Source organism: Trichogramma pretiosum, unplaced genomic scaffold (assembly GCF_000599845.2).
Source record: "Trichogramma pretiosum strain Unisexual culture from Peru unplaced genomic scaffold, Tpre_2.0 scaffold22, whole genome shotgun sequence".
NCBI lineage: Eukaryota > Metazoa > Arthropoda > Insecta > Hymenoptera > Trichogrammatidae > Trichogramma > Trichogramma pretiosum.
The window spans coordinates 944202-967852 of record NW_019640932.1 but is presented as its reverse complement, the minus strand read 5'-3'; the positions used below and the strand labels follow the sequence as shown (position 1 = coordinate 967852).

Genomic DNA, 23651 nt, shown 5'->3' with positions numbered 1-23651 from the left:
AAAATTAATATTAATATATCCATGAAATCATTTCAAAACAATTGTTCGATGCTCATGTTTGAATATTCATAATACAGTGGAAAGTTTTTTAATGCTAGTTAAATATACTAATTATCAGGCTAAAAAATTACAGTCAATTCTAATAGTGATCAGAGCCGATCCTGTACTGCTAGCAACATTGATAGATATCCCGAAGCCGTTTTCAGAATCTGTTTTAATCAAATTTTAAATTTTACAATGGTCAATTAATGTAGCATCTAGATATATACGAACCTGCATAAAGTATGATAGCGAAAGGTTTGTAAATTTTCCAGCGGTTATTACGAGAGGTTTTTTTGTACCATGCATTACAATCATTAGTAACTTAGATTCACTTGGTTTCAGCCTGTACCATTCAATTTCATACACAGCGTAATGAAGTCCAGAGCTCTACAAGTTATAGAAAATTCTAAAACGGCATTAAACTCACAGGCACTTATGATTATCTAAAAAAAGCAAGCACCTCTGTACTTAATTTTTCTCCCATGTAGCAATACATGAAGAGACTCAGTATATTTGATATGGTAAAAATGACAATAAATTCTAAAGTTGCTGAATTTTTCTCAGATTCTCCTGTTAAAATCTAATGTCATAATTTTATTTTATGTCATATTATGACTTTTACTTTACGTAAATAGAAATTTATTGAGTTATAATTACGTACAGTCACTATTTGGTAGCTTTGTAAACATAATGTTACAGAGTAACACATCATTTGTACAAGAAAAACTTGATTAAAATTTTCCTCGACTAAAGTTCTAAATCTTTGAGAAAAGCAACAATTATTTAATTTACTCAATTTAAGCGTGTAAGATAGTTTAATTATTACTTTTTCAAGTCCCAATGCTTTTGTACTAAACATTTTAATGACTGGGTAAAATTTTGGCCACTTTCTTCAACTGGCAATGATCTAAAATCAATCTTCAAATTAATCAATTGAGCACTCAAATGCAGAATGGAAAAAATGAAAAAACCATCGTAAGTTACAAACGCCATCTTGGCTACAAAAGCCGCGATGAATTGTCCAATCCAAATTATTTCGAACATTGGACTATATTCTGTTTCAAAAAAAAATTTGCTTTTTATAAACATTGGTTTCATAGAAGTTGTGTTTGAACATCTTGTTTCTTCATTGTGTTGCCTTAAAACTAGAAACCTGCTGGCTGCGTATATAATTATGGTCCCAGAAGTGCAGACATTGTAACAACTCATTAAGAGTTTACTAAAAATTAAACTTTTTCTCATTTCGTATTTATGATTTCTATCAGCTGTATTCCAATCAATTCTCATTTTATTAAGTAAAACCATTAGATCTTTACACAAACAAAAACTTGTTTCATTATTTAAAAAATATACTTATCAATAAAAAATACCTTTTCGTTTTGCCAGGATCGATGAGAATTTTATCAAAGCAATGAAAACGATTAAATCTGCTGTCGTTAATATTTCTAATAAATCATCTAAATTATTTTTGACAATTATGAGCATCCTTGTTTGAGGAATATTTATGAAAAATACGCTCAAAAATATTGGTACCAGGTAACGGAATTTCAAGTACCACTGATTATACTTTGTATCAGGCCATGCACCTAAAATTTCCATTTCAATTCGACACATTTTAATACCTGCTTCAAGTTCTTTATTTTCCATGGTATCACTCATCATATATGCGTCGGAATTAAATGAAGATAAATTAATGATTTTAGAAATTTTCGCACTGACTATAGAGCTTACATCCATGAAAGATGTCATAAATAGGTTTGTTAATTTCATTACGGTAAAATATTTTTACCCTCAGCTATTGCGCATGTTCAATCATCACATACTTAATCCAGCTCATCATCATAAATGTGTATTAATAATTAATCATTTTTTTCCCACCCTCTGTGCAGCCAACTTATAGTGCATAATTCACGATTATTTTTGCTCACATAAAAAAATCCGATAAAAGCTGTGTGTTAATTCCGCTAGTCCTCCTAATAATTTTTTATTATCAAGCAAAACTTATTCTTAACTTATAAAGAGATGGTTTTTTTAACATTAATTTTATTTATCGTGTGTTGTCTACAACATATGCTAAAGTCGAGAGATTTACTTATTAACCGGCTATTCTATCCTTTACTGCTAATAGTGCTGAAAGGTAACCTCCAGAATTTTTTAAAATCTGCAATATGAATTCTAGTTTTTTATAATTATTGAACATATATTTTACACAAAAGGTATTAACTCACACTGCAATAAAGACCTAGAGAAAATGTAATAAATTTGCCCGCTCTAATTTCAAAAGGTAGTTGAGCTCTTGCAATAATCAAAATTAAATTTTTCGCTTTTCGATAAGTTAATTCGTACCAGTCACTTTCAAGAACTGCATTACCTATATCCATACTCTAAATAAGCAGAATATTTTTTGTTCTCTTATGTACTGTACTATTTTTAAATGTAATTATAAGGTTTACCTCTTTTCGCAATATTTCAGCTACAAAACAATACATAAAAATACTGAAATTAAAACACATAATGTAGTAAAACAAAAAAAGTAATTCAAAAAGAGACATAGTGTCTTGAGTTGTTGTAATCTGGAAAAATATGTTCAGTCAATGCACATGAATTTATAATATTTTTTAACCTTTAATATCCGAAGCCACCGAAATACGTTTTACAATTTTTATCAAAACAGACTCGCACATTCATTGAATTCGTATTTATGGTTTCCTATTCTCAAAAGATTAAATTGAAATTAAATAGAAATAAATAATTACCAATACAAATTGATATCCTTGAAGACATAATACCAACGAGGTAGTTAATAATTGGAGTAAGAACATGAAATTAAACGAGTTCTCAATAGAATCAGAAAACCTATTATTACAAAATAGCAATTTTATAAATAATCAAAAGTATGATAAATGATGAAAACTCACATTTTCAGTTGTTCATGTCTGTTGACGATTTTCCCTAACTGCTTCATAAAAAATTCATCAGTTTCTGTCTTCGTTTCTTTCAAAAACATTCGAATGTATTCATTTAGATTGTGCAACTGTCCGCATAAATGTAATACCAAAACACTGAAAAATCCATCGACCGCCGAAAAACTAGAGGCAGCAAAAAACGATGATAAAAACTGGAAAATCCATATTATTTCAAAAATCGGACTCTTTTGAACATCGTATAAAAAATTGCCATCGAAGTAAAGCGGTCGATATACTGTTGCATTATATTCTAACTTTTGTTGTTTAACATTGCTCATAATAAGTAAGCAAGATTGCACCGCGTATGAAACGATAGTTCCCTCTGCTAAAGCTATAATAGTAATGGATGTCAATCGCCCAAGTTTAGCATTTTTCCACATGATTTCAAGCTCTGACCCAATCGAATTTTTCCAATCTTCAGTCATGAAGTTGATAAGATTACTAAGTACTTTAAATATAATAGATATTTTATTGCAAAAATTCAGGCATTGCTCTTTTCTTATAAAAATTACAAAAGAAAATAGTTATGAAAAATATGGTGTTTGACTGTTTCTTCAAAGTTACGAAGAAAGATTCAGATTCGATACTAAAAAGCTAGATGTCTAAACTGGTGAAAAGCCATTACCGTTAATTCAATTGATTCAAATTAATTAATAAGAATCTATCAAAATGTTTAACAAGACAAACAAGGTATTGTAAGAAATGTTTTTTTATTTATTAAATTGTAAAATGAAAAAAAAGTATGTAATATACCTTTCCTGTGATACCACAAGCTGACTAATTTTACCAAACCAATTGTAACCGATATATCTGATGTCGTTAGAATAGTCAAAACTGCATTCAAATTACTTCTGACTTGTATTGCTTTAATTGTTTGAACAAATAAACAAAAATAAAACATTATAAATGCTGGAATTAAAAAATGAACATTTTTCATCCAATTTTGTTTTCCTTTAATATCAGGCCAAATTCCAAGCAAAGACAGAAAAAACTTGCTTGGTCCAACCGAAAAATTAAGCCCTGTCAACATAATTAATGTAACATATTTAATGAAAAAAAATCTATTTTTAGAATTACAAAATGTGGAAACCTTCTGGACCTGTCATTTTTGACAGTTTTTCTTCACAACTATTATACTTATGAAAATCATTCAATCTATCTTCTCTTGGTAATCAAATTAAAGAATTCATGGAAGCATTATTTGTGTATTAAATATAATTGGAAAATTATTTAATTTGATAAGAGACTAAACGAATCCAATCTTGTTACGAACCTTACAATTAAAGTATATTTAAAAAGAAAATAATATAATTGCAAGCTTAAGAACGTATAATTAAAAGGGAATTAATGAATGTTTCCAGGGTGACGCATATTGCTCTATGTAACAATACAAAAAACGTTTTACAAACAAAATAAAGTAATTGCGACAATATTTCTACCCCATCACAAGCTTATGCAATGTGAACTGTTACTGAAATCAAAAATATCTTTTTTAAATTGGTTATTTTCATTGCCATTACTATTGCTATAAGTAAGGGGATAAGAATTAACCTCGACCCGACATTGAAGTACTAGATCCATTGATCCATTGTGATAAATCATCAATTTGCAATTTCTTGGACAGCCCGGCATCCTTTCAGAATCTAAGTGTAAGTTTCACACGCTAAGTTTTTAAAGTAGTTCGTTACTAGGAATTCACAACCCCGGATTCTATACCTATTTTTAATTACACAGGTTTCTTCTATACTTACTTCTCGTAATCCAACAATTTTATAATTTTTCCTGCCATTGTATTTCTAGCTTGAAAAGAGGACGATCTGTGGACTAAAATTTTTTTAGCTCCGTTCCTGTTTGATAAATTACTCATTTTAATTTGAAACTATTGGCCCCCCTATGTTAATGGACACTCCATCAATTGTCCTTCCACGACTTACTTGCACATAGAGGTCAACTGTAGTTACACACATTTTTTAAGTAACTTAAAAATAAATAACCATAAAAATGCTCTGCTTTAATAATATTTAATTAAGAATATTGACAAGTCCTACTAACATTTGAAATTATTTTACTAATTTTCAGATCCTCGATCTCGCACAGCTAATAACATTGATAAATACCCTCCAGTTGATTTTAAAATCTAAAAATTGTTTCAATAATTGCAAATTTTTTATTTTAGAATGAAAAAGTTCAATGAAAATTAAAATTCAATACAAACGCTGCAGTATAATTCTAAGCTCAAGGCTACAAATTTTCCAGCTGTTATTTCTAATGGAATTCTAGCGCGAAACATTAGTAAAAACAGTAGTTTTACGTTTTTCGGATTATGCATGTTGTACCAAAAGCTATCGTATACGGCATAAACTATATCTGTACTCTATACAAAAAATAAATTAAATAATCGATCGTATTATTATTACAATTAATAAATAACTATTCATGTAAAAACTTACTTCTTGACGTAACTTTTCAGCAACGTAACAATAAATAAACAAACTAAAAGAAAAGCTACTGACGAATAATAACAGGTACATGATTCCTAAAAGTGAGATGCCATCCTCGGTATTAGTGGTTACCTGAAGTTAAATCAAGGACAATAGTAGTGTTTTTCTGTTTATACTATCATAACATGGTACATTTCGATGTCTTACCATTATAAGTTGATATCCTTGCACCACTAATGCAGCTGCAGTAGTAATTATTTGAGCTAGAAACATCATGTTAAAAGAATCTTCTATGGCACTGGCAAAGCTGTAGCGAAAAATAAAAAAATTAATACAAATTAAAAAAAAACCCGAATCAGAAGCTTTACTCATTGAGATGATCATGCCGCTCGACGATCAATGCCAGCCATTTAATATAGGCTTTTTGATCGGGTTCGTTAACCTGGTCGCTAACAAGTTGAAGTATTTGATGGCGCAGCAAGGTGAGCTGTCCGCACAAGTGAAGCACGAGCACGGAAAAGAAGGCGTCCACCGATGACAGCGTCGACGCACCATAAAAATTAGCGATACATTGACCCAGCCAAACTATCTCGAAGTGAGGGCTCTGCTGAATATTGAATGGCCAATACGAGACCATGTAAAGATCTCGAACTTCCTCGTCTCTGGTCTTGAGTCCATGAATGGCTTTCATAATGCACTGTGCGTAGACTATGCCCAGGGTCAATGACAAGCAGACCAGTGAAAATTTACGGCTTAGCGTGGCATTGTGTTGCATCACCCGCAGATCTTTAGGGCTGCGCTCTTGATTCCAACTCCAGTCCTCCAAGATTGAGATGTTGAGTTTTTTCAAAACTATTTCAACCGTATGATTATTAAAACTTGAACCATTTTCATAGACAAAAATTATCTCACCCTTTCGCTGATAGAAAAAAATTGCATATTTTGACAGCGACGTAATGGTCGGTAAAAGGGAAGTTGTTAAAATTTCTATCACTTCGTTCAAATCGCCAAGGACCATGCAAAGCTTAATAATTTGAGGTATAATTGTAAAAAAGGTCATCACACATGAACCAGTTGTAAACAAAATGATCGCGAAAAGATCTCGTGGCAGTACAGGATCTGGCCAAGCTCCCAAAACACGTAAGAACCAGCGGCTAGGCCCGATAGCCAAAGCGTAATCTGAGTTTGATATTATTGTGTTAAAAAAATAACTTATAACAAGTCGATTAATTTTTCATGTGAGTGCATCAATAAAGTACATACGTGCATTTTCTTTCATTCTTAACTCTTGCTTCTCCTATTTGTTACTAAAAAAAAAGAGTCAATAATGATTTTATTCTAAAGAATCCGATGATTCTCTAATTAAAGTTAGTTTACTCGAGTATAAACTTCTTAATTATAACGTTTATCAATGCGTTTTTACGTGCAACGATGTAATAAGCAAACTAGCATCTTCGAAGTTTATAATAAGATTCTTTTATCGTATTATTGAAAAAAATACTTCAAGCGCACAAACGAAGTATCAGAAAACCACATAATAGTAGAGGTTGCAATTACTGCTTTCGTCATTTCGCTGGACTTTTAAGTACGTTGCCTGTTTATGAATCATGTTTATCGTATTTTTGTCATTTAATAACACAGTTTGTTAATCTATATGAAAAGTGCAGTGATGTACTTTTCATGAACTGCGCAAGACTGCATTTCATAGCAAAGGGAACATCATTGGTCATACATGAGCGTTGAATAATATTTCTATTTTATTTGCATTCAGTTGGCAAAGTTGAATCTAGTTACTTGAAAATTGATTAAAAACTAATATAAACAACTACTGATTAATTATCCATTTTCAGGTAAATATTCATTGATTTTCTTCAGCTAATCGATCTCTAACAGCTAAAAGCATAGAAATGTATCCTCCGGTTGATTTTAGAATCTACAAAAGAATATTGAAAAATTGGCTTATCATAATGTAACTTAAAAAATTAAAAATACGAACTCTGCAATAAAATTCCAGTGAAAAGTAACAAAATTTTCCAGCTGTCACTTCCAATGGTTTTTGGGCACGGCACATTAGTAACATGAGATTTTTTGTTACACTCGAAGGTAAGTCATACCACCCACTACTAAATATTGTATTAACGAGTTGGTAGCTCTAAAGAATTCAATTTTAAGTTGATTATGTTATATATACATGTATTTACATGTAACTTTATATATTTATTAAGAAAATTTACTTCGTAATTCAGCTTTTCTACCACATAACAATACACAAAAAGACTGGATGAGTAGCTACCGATGAAAAAGACTAACTGAGTTAATTCTAACACGGATATTCCATTTTCACTCGCACTCGTGACCTAACGAATTATAATATGTTTTTTATTTGGATGTTTTGAATTAATCTTTTGCTAAAATATGGTTACCATGACAAGCTGATATCCTTGAAAGCACAAAGAAGTTGCAGTTGCCATTATTTGCGCCAAAAACATAAGGTTGAACGAATCATCGATTAAAGATACAAATCTGAAAACAGTTATTTGCTTTAATGATACATTCAAGCGTAATTTTTATGCTAGTAATAAATTGCCATCAAAACCTATTTAATTGATCGTGCCTATCAATGATTTTAGGTAACATCTCAAAAAAACTTTTTTCATGCTGAGCGTCGCGACAATTTTCAATTAGTTGACTTAACTGTCGTTGAAGAATTTTAAATTGAGAACAAATATGTAGAACCAAAATGGAGAAGAAGCCGTCAATAATTGCGTGAGTTGAGGCTCCAAATATCAGAGAAAAACATTGTCCTACTAAGATGATCTCGTAGTTTGGTCGTCGGTTAGTTTCAAAAGGGAAGTAAGATATTAAGCACAGATCACCGTATTCGCCCCAATTCACGAAGTAGATAACTGTCGTCAATAAACAATGAGGTATCACTACACTCAAAGCTAAAAACAAGCATATTTGGGATATTTTCCGACCTAAGCCAGCATTTTCTTGCATGAATTTTAAGTCTGCATCTAAGTGGTAATCATTCCAGTCATCTTTCATCATCGTTGTCAGAGTCTTCAATACTTTTTGCATGTATAATAAAAATTATCAACTTTTTTTAAAACATTCAAATGAAAATTAAATAATGAGATGTTACGTACCATTTCGTTGATAACAACTGACGTTGAATTTCGTTAAAGAAACTACAAATGGCACAGTTGCTGTGGTTAGAATTTCGATGACTCCGTTCCAATCTCTAGCATTTGCAACTATAATAGCCATCGATAATTGAGGAATGAATCCGAATATCAGGATCGTTAAGGAAACAATAATAGATCTAAATATATCCAATTGAGTTAGTGGAATGATTGGATCTGGCCAAGAACCAAAAATGCGTAATCCGGTACGGCATGGGCCAATTGCAAATGAATAATCTGTCAAAAAGTGAATTATATTTGACGATCACTCAAATAATAATCGAAATTCGAAATGCTCTAATTTTACCTGCTTGGTCTGGCATTTTTGCTCTGTTTGAAATATTTATCTTTTTTCCGATTTTTAGAAATCCAACGCAAGGGCTGAAATGTTACTTGTTCAAAATTACTTTATGAATATAGCTGCTATGAGAAAAAAGTATGTAATTATACCTCAAACGATGCACCCTTGTACTTTTAGAATCTCGCAATGTAATAAATCGATTATTAATACAAATGAGTGAGCAGTAAACAACGAGCATTGCTATACGTATGGAATAAATTATGAGAAAATCACGTATTTGCATCACTTTACTGTATTTAATAACTACTCATAGAGTTTTAAGGTTTCATTTTTGTTAAATGTAAATGAATCAAGCACATTTTTTATTGATTCAATTGGAGCCAAAATACTCTTATTCTATGTATACGAATGTAGTCTTCTATACAATTTTCAATTTCTTATATCTACTTTTCGATTTTAAAACTAAAATGTATCAATTGTTAAATGAGTTATTGTTATACGATTATTTGGTGCACTCATATCTGACATATTTTAATGAAATTAGTGCTTAAACATAATTAGTAAAAATGTTCATAATGCGGACGAGTTTAAAAAAATCCCGCCGTAGATAATTGTGAAAATAAAATTTAAAAATTTGTGCAACTAATAGTGTAAAAAGAGACTTGAAGTTTCAAATCTGTAGAAGTAATAAACAATAAATTGTAAAATTTCAAACAAAAGATGATCAAACGGAATAGACTATGAGAAGACAATAGTCTACATGAACATGAAAATATTGATTAATATAATGATTAATTTTATTTAAAATATCCATTTTACTACAGTATGCTTAAAATCTTCTGTTTCTTCATAAATATATTTCAAATTTAAGTATCTATCTTTTCTTTAACAGCTAGCAGCATTGATAAATACCCAGCAGATGTTTTTAATATCTAAAATCAATTCATTATTTCAATAAATTTTGAAGGTAATAATATGGTTAAATTAATTATTAAAACGACTGAAATAAAATCAAGTGTGAAAATGATTACTTTACCATTTTTTGACAGAAAAAATGAAAAAGGATGATATTATTTCAAATGCTGGACATGAATAAATGTAATAATTCCAAACTAACAACTGAACATACTCGAACATACAGCTGCAGTGAAAAATTGGCGAATTTTCCTACAGTGATCTCAAAAGGCTTTTGTGCTCTGGCCATAACAAATGCAAGAAGTTTTATCTCTCTTGATTTTAATATTCTCCAATTGCATGCAAATATTGCATCGCTTATTTCCAAACTCTGGCGTCGCAGTAATTCAGCAACGTAGCAGTATGTAAAAATGGTAAATAAAAATAAAACCAAAAAATAAATCATAAAAACTAACTCTACAAGTGGTGTATGTTCTTGAATAATATTCTGAAACAATATGTGGATACAATGTTTAAGTTTTACAATTTCCGTGTATTAAGAATCAATTACCGATATTAATTGATAACCCTGCGTTCCTAGACCAAAAATACAAGGAACCATTTGAATCAGAAACATACGGTTGAATGTATTTTCTACAGCTAATGAAAATCTATAACTCAAATTCACGTTACATTATTCTAATCAACGGTTATAAATAAAAAATGTATTGAATTATTTTACCTCCAAAGTTGGTTGTGTCTTGCATGGAAGGATGTGAATTTATTCATGAAATTTATTCTGTCTTGAATAGTGACAATTTTTTGCGGTAAATTAGTCACTGATAATTTCAAAATTGAGAGTTGGTTGATAAGATGAAGCATGAGAATGAAAAAAATCGAGTCTGACGATGAAAACGAAGTAGATGCCAATACGTTGGAGAAGAGCTGGCCGAAAATAGTAAATTCGTAGTATGGAGTTTTTTGGGTATCGTAAGGGAATGAGCCCGTCATGTATAGAGGCCATTCGACACTTGAATTGAGTTGAGACTTTTGAAAGGTATAAAAAATAGGAATCCATAATCCGACCATACACTGAGCAAGAAGCGTAGCTTCGGTCATGAAAATACACCCAATAGACAAGAGTCTGCTTACTTTTGCATTTTGCCACATTAGAGTTAACTCCTCTTCAGTACGTGGTAATTTCCAGTCGTCAATGACTTGACTTAACATATCTTTTAAAACTTGAAATAAAACTTGATTTATTCGTATCGACTTGATAACTCATTACTTACCATGTCTGTGGTACCAAATATTGACAATTTTCACCGTAGCAATACTCGTTGGTATATTGCAATTGGACAATATCTCAGCAACTGCATTCAAGTTATCCCAACAATTGAATAATTTGACTGTTTGTGAAACTATTGCAAAGAGAAACATGATCGTTGTTACAATCAAAATTCGTAGGGTTGACGACCAACTGTCGTTTTCTAAAGGGTCGGGCCAGGCTCCAAGTAAACGGAGGAAAAATCTGCAAGGAGCCATGATGTATTCAAAGCCTGAAGAATAACAGAAGAATATTTTATGCTAAAACAATCTGAATTTCCACTATTTAGTTAATTACCGTCAGATCCAGCAGGATTTGTAATTTGTTTGTGACGAATAAATGTTTTAGCACTGTTATTAGACATTGCTTTAATCTTTAGATTCATCTATCTAAGCATTCAAGATGCCTTAGCTCTGATTAAATAAGTGGTTTCAGATCAAAGGCAAAATTTTGTATTTTTACCCTTAAAGTAATCTTTAATATTTTATAAAGCGACCGTATTTAAGGTTGACTAAGACCTGTAATTACTTTAATCGGTCAAGTACTTTCGCTTATACGTTGTTCAATATAAGATGTGCCCAGCTTTTTTAAGCTCTTCCCCACTTCTGCAGCTCGTTGTTGAAAATTTAAACCTGTCGTTTAATTACGGGCTACCGTCTTTCAGTGTGCTTTAACACAATGTGGCTCCTCGTTCACAAAGAAATATTTAGTGCAATCGTCTTTCATTGATAAAAAAAGAAGTCTTCTCTTGATTGTGTGATAAAAATAAATGTTTAGCATTTTCAGTTTATGAATCTTTATTTTCGATAACATTATAACGTATAAACGAGTTACTGATTGATGAATCGAATATATACACGTATGAGTAATAATAGTATATGTCATAGTATGAAGCGATAATTATAAATTAAATAAAATAGTTTTTTCATTTTCTTAACGAAACGTATTTAATAATATTTATAAAAAAATGCAAAATATTCACACATACACAACAACAATGATATTTAAAATAAATCTAGTTTTTAGATGTGAAAATTAACTCCCCGACCATTTCGTGTTCGTCGGACAATTTAAAAATTATAAAGTGTTAATAAAATTAATTTTAAAAGTGGCGTTGCTCGCCATTCGCCAAATGAGCGACCGAGGAAGCTCCTTAAATATGTACAGTTCGGCGATGAAAAGTCGCGCCCACTTTTAATCCAGCAGTCTTGATCTTTAAAAGAGCGAGTGATGTAAGACCTGAAACATATGATCGATCGATATATTAGCCTTTGAATTGATATTTTTTTTCACTTTATCATTAAAAATATTTTATTACCTTTGCCACTAGCTCATTAGTATAAAAAATTATTTTCTCTCATATGGACACCATAGGGTCTGGATACGGAGCAGGAAAAACGGCTGCAGTCGTGCCGCCTCACGGCATCCATAACGTCGTCAAAATGTTCTGACACCTGGGCTGCTAAGCTTGGCTGAATCCTATAATGGTATTACGCAATTTTTAGAAATTATATTCCTTATTACGATACCATAATTGCACGTAAATTCAATTGCATCAATATCATTATGATGAATGTTTAAGTGAGTATTGATTCATAATAATACGAAACTCAAAGATAAAATAGGGAATAATTGGAAATTTTGATCATTAAAAGAACCTACTTTAATTTATAAAATTCGATTACTATCCGAAAATATTAATCTTTCATAGTCTCACCGCGTTTTTATGCGGTTACTCATGCATAAAAAGACCAGTTAATAATCGCTATTGTACTTTTTCTGTAATCAAATTTTACTTCACTGAGGGAAGCAGAAACGAGTAGAGACATGAAAATGTTTAAACTAGTTTCATCAAATTACTAGTAAATATTTTTTCAAAAGGTAACCTTTGTTTTATGAATCTTTTAATTCATAAAATTTTAGAAAAATTATCGTTATATTTTTCATAAAAATGTTTATTCATACATGATTTAATAATTGTAGATTCGAGTAATGCAAATGATCGCAAGTACACTCGATGGGATCAATTTAAAGATTTTATACTAATTTATCAATTGCTCTATTAACCCGTTAACGCCGAGCCGGACAGAATTTTTTTCTCTATTGTAGTATGCAATTAAATTATCTTATCGGAGCGAGAAAAATTTTTGAGTACTCATTTTCTATGTAAAATTTAATGTACTTTTTGAATATGGGTTTATAATTAACCTCTGATTCAATATTAAAAAAGTTATAAACAATTTACTGCGAAAAAACACGATTTGGAATCTTGAAAAAAAACTTTGATTCAAATTTTTTTTATGAAAGAGACTTGAACTGTGGCCAATAATACCTAAAATTGTGGAATAATGACCTACAGTTTAAAGTATTGTAGGTGGGATTTGCATATTCAATAAATTTTTTTTCTAAAGTTGATCGTTTTCGAACAAAAAAGTACATTTTTGGAACATTTTTTGGTAAATTTCTTGGGAAAAGTGTATTTTTTGGAGTCTACCATTTTGAATATTCAAATTCCACCTACAGTACTTTAAACTGTAGGTCATTATTCCACAATTTTAGGTATTATTGGCCACAGTTCAAGTCTCTTTCATAAAAAAAATTTGAATCAAAGTTTTTTTTCAAGATTCCAAATCGTGTTTTTTCGCAGTAAATTGTTTATAACTTTTTTAATATTGATCAGAGGTTAATTATAAACCCATATTCAAAAAGTACATTAAATTTTACATAGAAAATGAGTACTCAAAAATTTTTCTCGCTCCGATAAGATAATTTAATTGCATATTAAAATAGAGAAAAAAATTCTGTCCATCTCGGCGTTAACGGGTTAATGGGAAAAGTAGGTAACGACAGGTTATTTATTCAAGGCTTCAAGGATCCACATCGTACGTGTGTAAATTTTTTTACAAATATTAAAAATTCGTATGTTAATGGTAAACTTTCATCCTCTTTACGCACGGAATTTTTTACCTCCCAAGAAGATCTCACCTGCGTCTTTTCGCGCACACGCGAGTTTAACCGATCCGCGTTATTATTTTTTTAATATATAATACACAATGATCAGAAAAGAGAAGTTGGATTTTCGTCACTGATCGGCCAGTAATCGAACTTGAATTATTCAACGCGCCGATGAATTTTGACTTGACTCACGTATATACGTATAGAGACGTAAAATTGTTCTCTACGCGGATGTGAAAGCTCATGTTTCTTACATGACATGTGCAGATGATTGCAATGACTCACGGCTCTATTGTGGACATTTTCATGCGTTTGATTGTTTTTCTTCATACTTGTTGCTTCTTCTTGAATTATTTACAATTTTGGTACATCCCGGTAGAAGAAAGTTTCAAAGGATATATTTTCGCTAGAAATTGGCAGATTACTATTGCCGGCGCTCGAGTGTAGTTTCTCTTCTACTAATGCCCGTATATCTATGTGATTGTTTGCGCTGACCTATGTCCGGCTAAATTTCATATCGAGGTAATGAGGAGTGGTGCTTTATTAATTTACGTTAGATATCGACACACATCATTTGAGAAAGGGTTTCGATTTAAATTTTCGGTATGATCTCGGAGTGATGGCAATTAAATGTATATGAGGCATGTGCGTGCGAAATGCAAATGAATAAGCCACTTAGAAGTTTGCAAGCTGATTTCACTTTCACACGAGCTCACGGAGTGTATCAATTTTGCTAATCTTGTATGAAATGTGAGTGCTCATTATTAATGCAGTCACCCACCTTAAAAAGATTTATTGTGAAATTGCATAACCGCGAGTTAATAATCATATGAATATCAAAGAAAGCGACGAAGGTGTTATGAGGTTTTCTTCCGAGTCATTTTCGAAAGCCTCTCTCTCGATCCTTGAATAGCGCGTATACTAATTACACTTGACGTATGAACTCCTCGAAATGGATAGACCCGTGGTAACGCTCGTTAACAAAAGGAACTTTATGAGCCCTCGTCACGTACATGTATACAACCAATTCTTATATTTCACTTATACCGCGAGTTATTGCAACATACGCGATACACACGTAGAGAAGTTCAGGGAAAAAATCGAAAGCTGACTCACTGACATGTCGCGCAGGACCGAGGCTCGCAATTATTTTGCGGCACCCCGTCGTCGTGTGGCAAAAAAAGAAATTTCAATTGTCGAAAGAAGAAATTATTTACGAGCATTGGCGGAGGGTTGGAAGATTGCGGGCTCCGCGCGTTCGAACGTGTGCACGTGATTTGCAATAGCCCATGCGCAAGTGAAAACTGTGCTAATTCCTAAGAGGTAAGAGCCAATGATAGAACTGGCGAAAGCGCGTATTTTTTTAACATTAGCGCTAGCTACCATGTAGCCTGTATACGTGCATACTGCCTATACCACGAGATAGACAGAGATATGAAAGTTATCTGAGCGCATTCTTTCTTCCATATCGTTGATCTGCAATCTTTCAGAAATATATCTCAGTGACTCGTATGCTAAGTCAATGCAGAAAGAAGAAGAAAATGAATTTCACTCGTATGCAATGTAAATTTTTGCCATCGACGAGACCGTTTGAACGATAACGTCTATAACTAATGTCTGCATTGCTCTGCATTAATATCAGTTCGTCTTGAATTAGCTCGATGTATCAATTTTCACTTTAATCGGCTTACGCGTGATTTTTACAGACGCTGGTCAGATTTTTATGAAGAAAAAAAATTATTTTGCTCGATGGAGCTGTATTTTTCATACGACGATCGTATTCATGCGATTCAACAGCTTACTATAAAACGATCAAAGCCAATCTTGTTTGAAACTTATGTCAACTTTTACACCAATGAGGAAACATTCTTCCGAAATTCTCAAGACTTTCGCTTTATGAGTCTTTGGAGTGACCCGTAAAATGTGCATTAAAGAAAAACAAAATGAGTAATCAAGTGTACGGTAACAACGTGGAAACCCAGAAAAAGGTGCACTTGTGTCATCCTTGCACCAAGAGTTTTTTGACGCAATTAAAAAGAAAAGTATCGAGAAAAATAAATAAATAAAAATTGATTACTCACATTCGCAGCATTTCGTTCATTTTTTTGTCCATGAATGCATGGGAATCGTAGCCACGTTCTAGCATAGCTTTGCAAAAATTACGCTTCGCGCACGCTGTGTTCGACCAGTCATCTCCAGTTTTTTGTTCTGTACTTAGCGGTGCTTGATCATCGCCGAGATGTTGAAGCTCGTCGTTGGATTCTCCATCGTCGATGCTGCGCCTCTTTCTCAAGTGTTCCGCATTACCTTGCTACAAGTAAAAGTATCGTGTGAGCATTTTTTCGCGACCGTAACGCTATATGCATGTATTAGCGGCAAAAACTAACATTGTCCGCGCTTAGCTGAACTACTTTTTGACTACTAGCCGGAGATTCGAATGCCTGGTTTGTTGTCAATTCTTCTTTGATATCGTTGCTCTGGTCGATCGTTGCGCCGATGATCGATTTCGAAGGCACGTCGATCTCTACTATCTCTTCAATCGAGTCTGACCCTTTGCGCGGAATATGTCTAAATCAAATAAAACGCGTTATTCGCCACTAGCAAATTTAAATGTATGATAACAAACAGCTGGCGCTGATTCGTTGATAACTTTTCTTACCTCTCTGAAGTAAGATCGTTTTGTACGCTTCTCTTTTTCCTCGCCACCGCCACGCTTCCCTCGGCACTGTCGGGCATCAAAACGTAAACACCCTGTCCGATGCTCTGCTTCTCGGCGTCACCGTTGTTGTTGTGGTTTTCCGGCAACTCGGAGATGTAGCCGAGAGCTCGCAAGTTGTCCTCGTTGAGCTCCAGAGTGCCGTCGTTCGAGCGTTTCAGCACGTCGACGTCGAGATATCGTCCCACGGCTACGGCGCCGATGCCGAGCGCAGCTCCCGACGCGACCAGACCCAGGGCGGGAATCAGTACCGATCCGCTGGACGCGACCGTGCCGATTTTGTCTTGCGCGTGATCTTGCGATCGCGAGAGACCCAAATTTTCTGAGATTTTTCTCGTGGCTTCCACAAGTGGATCGAATACCGGTTTCGTGAATTCGGATACCTAAAGTCACGCGAAGGACGATTATTTGTTATTCAATTGATTCCGAAAGTATTCGGCCTCTGTAATAGAGAAACAGTTCAAACCTTGGCAACACCGTCGTGAAATCCGCTCTTGATATTTTCCGTCATCTTGATCCAAAACGGCGGCTCCGGCCTCCTGATCCCGTAGAACTGCTGCGGGTAGTAAGGCTTGTACTGATGCGGGTCGACTAAATTTTTCTCGTTGATAACGTACTTCTTCTTCTGTCTGTACTCGCCATATTGATGCTGTTGCGGTTGCTGTTGATATTGTTGTTGCTGCTGCTGCTGCTGCTGCTGCTGCTGCTCGCGCTGATACTGATGGTACTGCTGCCGGGGACTTTCCGTCGCCTCGTCGGATTGCCTCTGCTGTTGCTGCTGCTCGTTTTTCAAGGCTTTGGCGGGCTGAACGCCGAGCTCGGGATGGGCGTATTGCAAGACGGGCGCTCGGGTGCCGTGCTTGATCGTCTGCGACATGCCTTTGTCTTGGGGCAAATACAGGCGAGAGTTCGGATAGACGGCTCCGGGAATTTCGGGCTGAAGCATGCGTTTGCGTATGCTCGGTCGATACGTGTTTTCAGCAGTATCGTAGATCTCCGCGGCCAAAACTTCGTTACGGTATGCTTTGTTCTTGTCGTCCTGTGGCGTTTTTATGTACCTATTGGATTGAATATTTCATGGATTATGCTAATAATGTAGTTGCACTAAAATTACTGTTAGAACGAAATTATAATAAACGTTTTAGCTTTTCATTCAGGATGAATTATAACGTACCTAAGAATAAAATATAGATGAAAGGATAATAAATGTGCGCCTGATAAGCATAACTAAGTAATTGTTTCGTATAGAAAAGACTATGCGCGTTCAAAATCTTAAATAGACGTTCTTTGCCGCTATCCATCTCTTCGATTTAGTCTATCAAATAAAATGTCAACGAAATGCATAAATTGAACGGAAGTTTCCAGATACCCACGAGTAGCCGAGTCTCGTATTGAGACGTACGCGATAAAATATAGCCGCAGAGCATCGCGCGATAATAGCGTATGGTTTTTTTTTCACCGGTGAGTTTAACTATCATCTATTAAAATGCAAATTGTATAGCATGTTTCTCTTCGCTTACATATATGACTTTCTCGTGCCCAGCTAATAATGATCGGCTTTCTGTCAACCAAATTTTTAGCATATCACTTTCTCTGCGCAGAAGGATTCGATCGGTGTGCGCTTTAAATTTACTTAGTTTATAAGCTCGATTGATTTTATGCAAGCGTTTTTGCGTCAACATTGGCGCGCATATTTTTGCTTTTTACGAGTTTCTACTCCCACGGTCGGCACACACTATTCAGACGTGTGTTTACTAAATATTTGTTTTGATACAACAACTCGTATTTATATTCGCCATTACGCGTAGTATTTACTTTTAAAGTGTCTGATATCGTTTGCACTGTAAACATCACACTAAAAAGAATTTGTATTTCAAGTTGACAGATCCTTTTCGTCAATGACATCTCGCTCACTGGTTATACATTACTGAATACTTTTTTTTAATTGAGTAAACTAGTTCAATTTTTCTACGGGTAATTTTCAAAGAGTTGATTATCAACTACATTTCTAAGTTACCAGTGCTTTCCATGTAAACGAGTAATTTTTATTTCATCTGGCGCGCGTCAATGAAAGATGCAAAAAACTATAAAATCAAATCTACAACCGCATCGTGTACAAAAATCAATGTCACCTAAATGTTTAATCAAGCCAAATGTATATATTATCTATAATTCAAAATAAAATTGCCGCGAGCGCATTTGAGCAGCACCGCGAAACGGAAAGAGTGAGAGAGAGAGAGACGACACAAATTACAGATGAGAGAACAGCAATAGTTCTCACTTTCTCGCCGATTGACCACGCGCACGCGCGTCTATACATCCGATGTGTGTTATACACACACGCATACAGATAAGAGCGCACGAAGAAGGTCAACTGATTATTATTCGGATCTTTGCGTGCCACCACGGCTGACTACTCCTCTGCTGCGCTATATAACCGCACGCAACGCCAAGGCGATGCATCGAATGCATATGTGATACGCGCACGTGAACTGCGCTCGATTGTATATCATTTCGCTCGTGCGCTCGAGTGCGCTAAGTACGCGAAAATTTATGAGCACGATATATTATACGGTATACGTACTCGCGCGGTGCGTTTGGGCGATCGAAGCAATTTTTCGACGTTGCCTGGGCAGCGAATTTTTTCGTACGATTTATTACTTTGTGAGTGGCATCGGCAAACGAGCGTATAAAAATATTACTCAAACTCACCGTCGATTAATGTTTTCGAAAAATCGCTCGAACTCGGCTCCCGTGTTGCTCGTCGTGGGGACCGTCGGGCTCGGTACGTTGGGATCGGTAACCAATTGATTGTTTATGACTCGGGCGTTTCTCCACACTTGAATCTTATCGATGGGATCGTCCGGCACCCGTCTGCCGTGTATCGTGATCGAGCCGTCGGCGTTCAAAATCGGTGGCAGTCTCTTGGCTTCGGTTTGGGGCTGCTGTCCGGGCTGGCCGGGCTGCGGCTTGATGTTGATCTCGGAGCGCACGACAACCTCTGGCGGGACGTTTTTCGCGTCCCGGTTCTTCAGCAGATTCGCTCCGACGTTGGTGCGCGTTTTCGGCTCGTACGGGAGGAAAGCGTAGCGCACGACTTTTTCCGTGGAGCCGTCGTCGCTGGGTACGAGTTGAAAGCTCCGGGCGCTGCCGGTGTCGTCGGCCACCAGCCAAGTAGCGAAGGATTTTCGAGCCTCGTCCTCGCCGTTGGGCTGCTGCTGCTGCTCCACGGGCTGCCATCCACGATTCACGGGCACCCAGTTGCGTGGCTCTTCCACCGGTGCCGATTTCTCGCTCGACACTCGGGTCCAAGTTTTGATTTGACTCGACCACGGGTCGACATCTACACTGTGGTATCCGATCGTCGTCGATGTTGGAGCAGCCCTAATGGCCGACGCAGTCGTTGCATCGGCACGAGTGGTCGGCGTCGCTGACGTCGGAGCCGGTGTCGACGTCTCGGCTACGAACCACGGGCTCGACGTCGTCGTCGTTGGCGTTGTCGTCGACGAGGCTTCCACCTTGGGAGAAGATGCCTCCGATGTCGGTCTTTCCGTTGAAGTCGTCGTCTCCTTGATCGATCTGGCGGATAATTCGTTTCCTGCGATCGTCTTCTCGCGACGCTTCACGATCAGGGTCGCCAGATTGCCCTCGCTGGTGCGCACCTTGACCTCCTCGGTTTCGCCGGGAAGACTTCGCGACACTTTGAGCATCGTGCGCGCATAGCTGGGCCTGGGCATGTTGCTGGCCGGCGTTGGCGTCGACGAAGCCGCAACCGCCAGCAGCACGAGCGCCAGCAGAACCTGTCGAAATTCCCATTATTAGATAATCAAATCAAATTGACCGGAACATTAACTTAATTATTATATATTTGTGAGCAACGATTCCGTAAGCGAAAATGATTCATCACAAGTCGATTTTTTTTGGCCCGTTTGAACATTCAAGTGAAACGTTTCACTTTCTATGAATCGCGCATTACCTAACTTTAATATCCTGAAGATGTATACTTTACAGGATTTTACACGCTGTTTCATAATTAAATGATATTATCGATATCCGCGTCTTTTGATTTAGCAGCAAGAGGAAAGTAGTAGGTCATTCACTTTTACATTCGAAATAAAATAAACTATTGCAATTATAAGTTCACAATGACAATTTTTTACGATTTATTGTAACGCTGAGTTCATTTTGTTTGCAACATAACTTTATGAAAGACTCGAAAGCTTTTAAGCGTGTCCGAACGAAAACTTTTATAAAGTCAATTGTTTTAAAATTATATTGAATTTATACTGAATTAATAATAATAATGAGTATACATCTTATAAAAGTGAACTATTTCATACACTATATTGTTTGTTAAGTTAAAATTATTTAACATAATAATTGGTCATAAAATTAATTGAAACAATGTTGCAGCGAGTTCTCCGAAAAAATAAACATAATAAACGTTCTCACAGCACCATTTCATCTATGCGGAAAAATTCATTCTTCACGTCTTTGAAGCATAAAACAACGGCAACAAGCGTAAAATATCATTAGCGCCGAGCGAAGACAAAAAATGCCGAGTTTGTGTAAATATCGGTATCGCACATATGGACGCGTGCATTCGCACACGCACAAGCATAGTAGCAGCAGAGTCTCGAGTCTCGAATTTCGCGCGAAAGTCCAGCTCGCGATGTGTGTGAGTGCGTGTGTGTATAATAAAGCGCGAGCTTTACGCTCCAGAAAGCCAGTTGGTACATACTGCGTGTGCACACACACACGTGCACACATCTATATGTTGGAGTGCAGTGCATAGACAGAAAACATAATGTGCGTCAGTGGTGTATGTCTATGGGATCGGAGAAGCAGCGAAGCAAAAGGCTAACTCGCGCGAGCGACTTAGCAATTAAGGCTGATATCTAGTTCAAGCGTCGTTTCTCCTGCAGCTGTTATACAGCAGCTCGTATATACGTATATAGTACTGCTACTACTATCTATTACTATAGCATTGCACTTCCGAAACCTCGAGGCCGGAACTGGACACGCGCGTGCCACGGCGCAGCAACACAACTTTCGTCCATCGGGCACACGCGATATAAATTGCAAATCATAGCAAAAAATCACCTTTCAACGTCAATAAACAAACAAACAAACCAACACGTAAAACAAATCCGATTTTTCGGGCACACTGCGTGTTATTATTTTTACCTGCTGCGAGTTCACCATCGCTCTTCGTTGCAATCCGTCCGTATGTATTGTCTCTTAACTAAAAACTAGATGCTTATTATATAAAAGTACGTAATGTACACCCGAACTGTGTCAAACGATGAACCGAGCTGAACTGATGGCTCGAGGAAAAAATCGTCAACCTTTTCGCTGGCGGATACTATCGGACCAACATGTTATAACCCCACGTGCCTCACGGCGGGCAAGAGGCGCAGCAGTTGGCGGTTCTCTTTTTTCGGCCGAGGAGGGGACGCGGCCGGGGGGAGAGAAGGAAGGGGTTCGGCGCGTCTCTGTCACACGTTGTATCGGGGCCCCCGACTGATACCGATTAATAAGCCGATTCGCGCGCGCGCTTATATTCGCAAGCACCTGTTGACTGCCGGAACAGCTCGGCGAGACTGACTGGCGCATGGTGCTCCCAGCAGCCTCGAACTCTGCGCGCGTATTATACGCCGAGGCGCCGACCTACTTGCCTTTGAGCGCGGCCGAGAGTCTCAGGCAGCGGCAGCAGCAGCAGCAGAAGCGAACGGGCTGACACACACTCGCTTATGTGTATACCTCTGCCTCGGATCGTATGTGTGAATTGCAATGTGCCAGCCAATGTGCGAGTACGTGTGCGTCTGTGTGTATATGGAAATGGTCCCCATGGCATATTGTCTCGACGTAACCGCGCGCGCGAGAAGCAGCAGCCGCGACGATACCGACCTACCGAACGCCGAGAGAGAGAGAGACAAGACCGTGGGAGATGCGCTTCTCTCTCTCTCGCTTTATAATAAGGTGCGTATATGTGCGCACCTATACGCATTGCCAACGGGGACTTTCGGGACGCGTAAATGGACAAGCGCGAGATGCGCTCCGAGGACTATGAGACAGCGACAGTCAACAGGGCAAAAGATATGTACACACTTAAAACCCCTAGTAGCCATGAGACCAAGCGGTATACTAGGACGTATTGTGTGCGATGCCACATCGATGTACAATGACAACTTGACTTCTGAAAAGAGACAAACGCGCGCTTGGTGCTGTTGAACTTTACACAGCTTCGCTATTGCATTGTTCTATTCAAACGATATTGAGCTTTAATTGATTTTCACGCTGTCACAATCGTCCGCGAAGAAAGGCCGAGAGGCGAAACACAAACACTTCGACATCGCGCTGGAGACAATTACATCATCGTGCAAGATTACTGACCGAATACAAAGCATAAAAGTGTTTTCTTTTCGAGTACTCGAACAAAATAAAAAAAATAATTTTCCAAAACTTTCTAATTACGATTCTCCTAGGCCGGGTAACACAGCGCGGGTATTTAAAAATCTTATGCGCAATACGCACGAAAAGGTAAATTCACAACTTCCTTTTTTCAACTTTTACTTTCGACTTTTATTCCTTGCTATCTTTCAACTATGCGAATAATGGTGTCTGTAAGTAACATGACAGTTCATAGCACGTGCCCGATTTAAAGTTAAATAAACAGACTTGTGTGTACTGGAATCATTAAAAATGATTGCTTTTCAACCACGACGATTATTAATACAATACAATTTTCGAGTATTCCTGAAAAGGTAAATAAATGATTAACACCTGCTAAAAATGTTGTAGACTTTGCATAATTTCTTATC

The 23651-nt window shown here is 36.2% G+C and overlaps 5 protein-coding genes across 6 annotated transcripts; all 5 read right to left on the bottom strand.

Annotated features, from left to right (window-relative positions):
* Positions 1–140: 140 nt before the first annotated feature.
* On the bottom strand, positions 141–1712 carry LOC111693326 (odorant receptor 82a-like). The gene is made up of 6 exons (XM_023457791.1): positions 1413–1712; positions 869–1352; positions 704–803; positions 503–622; positions 274–429; positions 141–209 (listed from the first exon to the last, which is right to left on the bottom strand). Exons 1-6 carry the CDS (start codon positions 1702–1704, stop codon positions 150–152), a joined length of 1212 nt encoding a protein of 403 aa, XP_023313559.1. The 5' UTR covers positions 1705–1712; the 3' UTR covers positions 141–149.
* Positions 1713–2137: 425 nt separating this feature from the next.
* LOC106648741 lies at positions 2138–6728 on the bottom strand. The gene is made up of 14 exons (XM_023457790.1): positions 6713–6728; positions 6362–6628; positions 5818–6301; positions 5657–5756; positions 5459–5581; positions 5224–5382; positions 5078–5145; positions 4099–4136; positions 3762–4028; positions 2961–3456; positions 2799–2898; positions 2496–2615; positions 2271–2426; positions 2138–2203 (listed from the first exon to the last, which is right to left on the bottom strand). Exons 1-14 carry the CDS (start codon positions 6726–6728, stop codon positions 2138–2140), a joined length of 2460 nt encoding a protein of 819 aa, XP_023313558.1.
* A 579-nt stretch (positions 6729–7307) lies between these two features.
* LOC106648740 (odorant receptor 4-like) lies at positions 7308–9090 on the bottom strand. Its single transcript, XM_014365818.2, has 7 exons — positions 8942–9090; positions 8599–8871; positions 8046–8520; positions 7873–7972; positions 7684–7806; positions 7446–7601; positions 7308–7382 (listed from the first exon to the last, which is right to left on the bottom strand). The coding sequence occupies exons 1-7, from the start codon at positions 8955–8957 to the stop codon at positions 7308–7310; spliced, it is 1218 nt and encodes a 405-aa protein (XP_014221304.1). The 5' UTR covers positions 8958–9090.
* Positions 9091–9778: 688 nt separating this feature from the next.
* LOC106648884 (odorant receptor 10a-like) lies at positions 9779–11552 on the bottom strand. 2 transcript variants are annotated; one of them, XM_023457719.1, is made up of 7 exons: positions 11454–11552; positions 11122–11388; positions 10982–11070; positions 10572–10876; positions 10401–10500; positions 10065–10337; positions 9779–9867 (listed from the first exon to the last, which is right to left on the bottom strand). In XM_023457719.1, the coding sequence occupies exons 1-7, from the start codon at positions 11539–11541 to the stop codon at positions 9802–9804; spliced, it is 1188 nt and encodes a 395-aa protein (XP_023313487.1). In that variant the 5' UTR covers positions 11542–11552; the 3' UTR covers positions 9779–9801. The 2 variants fall into 2 exon arrangements, with proteins under 2 accessions (XP_023313487.1, XP_014221515.1); XM_014366029.2 differs by having other exon boundaries at positions 10572–11070.
* Positions 11553–12225: 673 nt separating this feature from the next.
* LOC106648874 lies at positions 12226–22412 on the bottom strand. Its single transcript, XM_023457737.1, has 10 exons — positions 22015–22412; positions 20346–20627; positions 20263–20282; positions 19540–20211; positions 17294–17885; positions 16771–17210; positions 16499–16679; positions 16193–16422; positions 12475–12635; positions 12226–12395 (listed from the first exon to the last, which is right to left on the bottom strand). The coding sequence occupies exons 1-9, from the start codon at positions 22030–22032 to the stop codon at positions 12491–12493; spliced, it is 2580 nt and encodes an 859-aa protein (XP_023313505.1). The 5' UTR covers positions 22033–22412; the 3' UTR covers positions 12226–12395; positions 12475–12490.
* Between the last annotated feature and the right edge of the window lie 1239 nt (positions 22413–23651).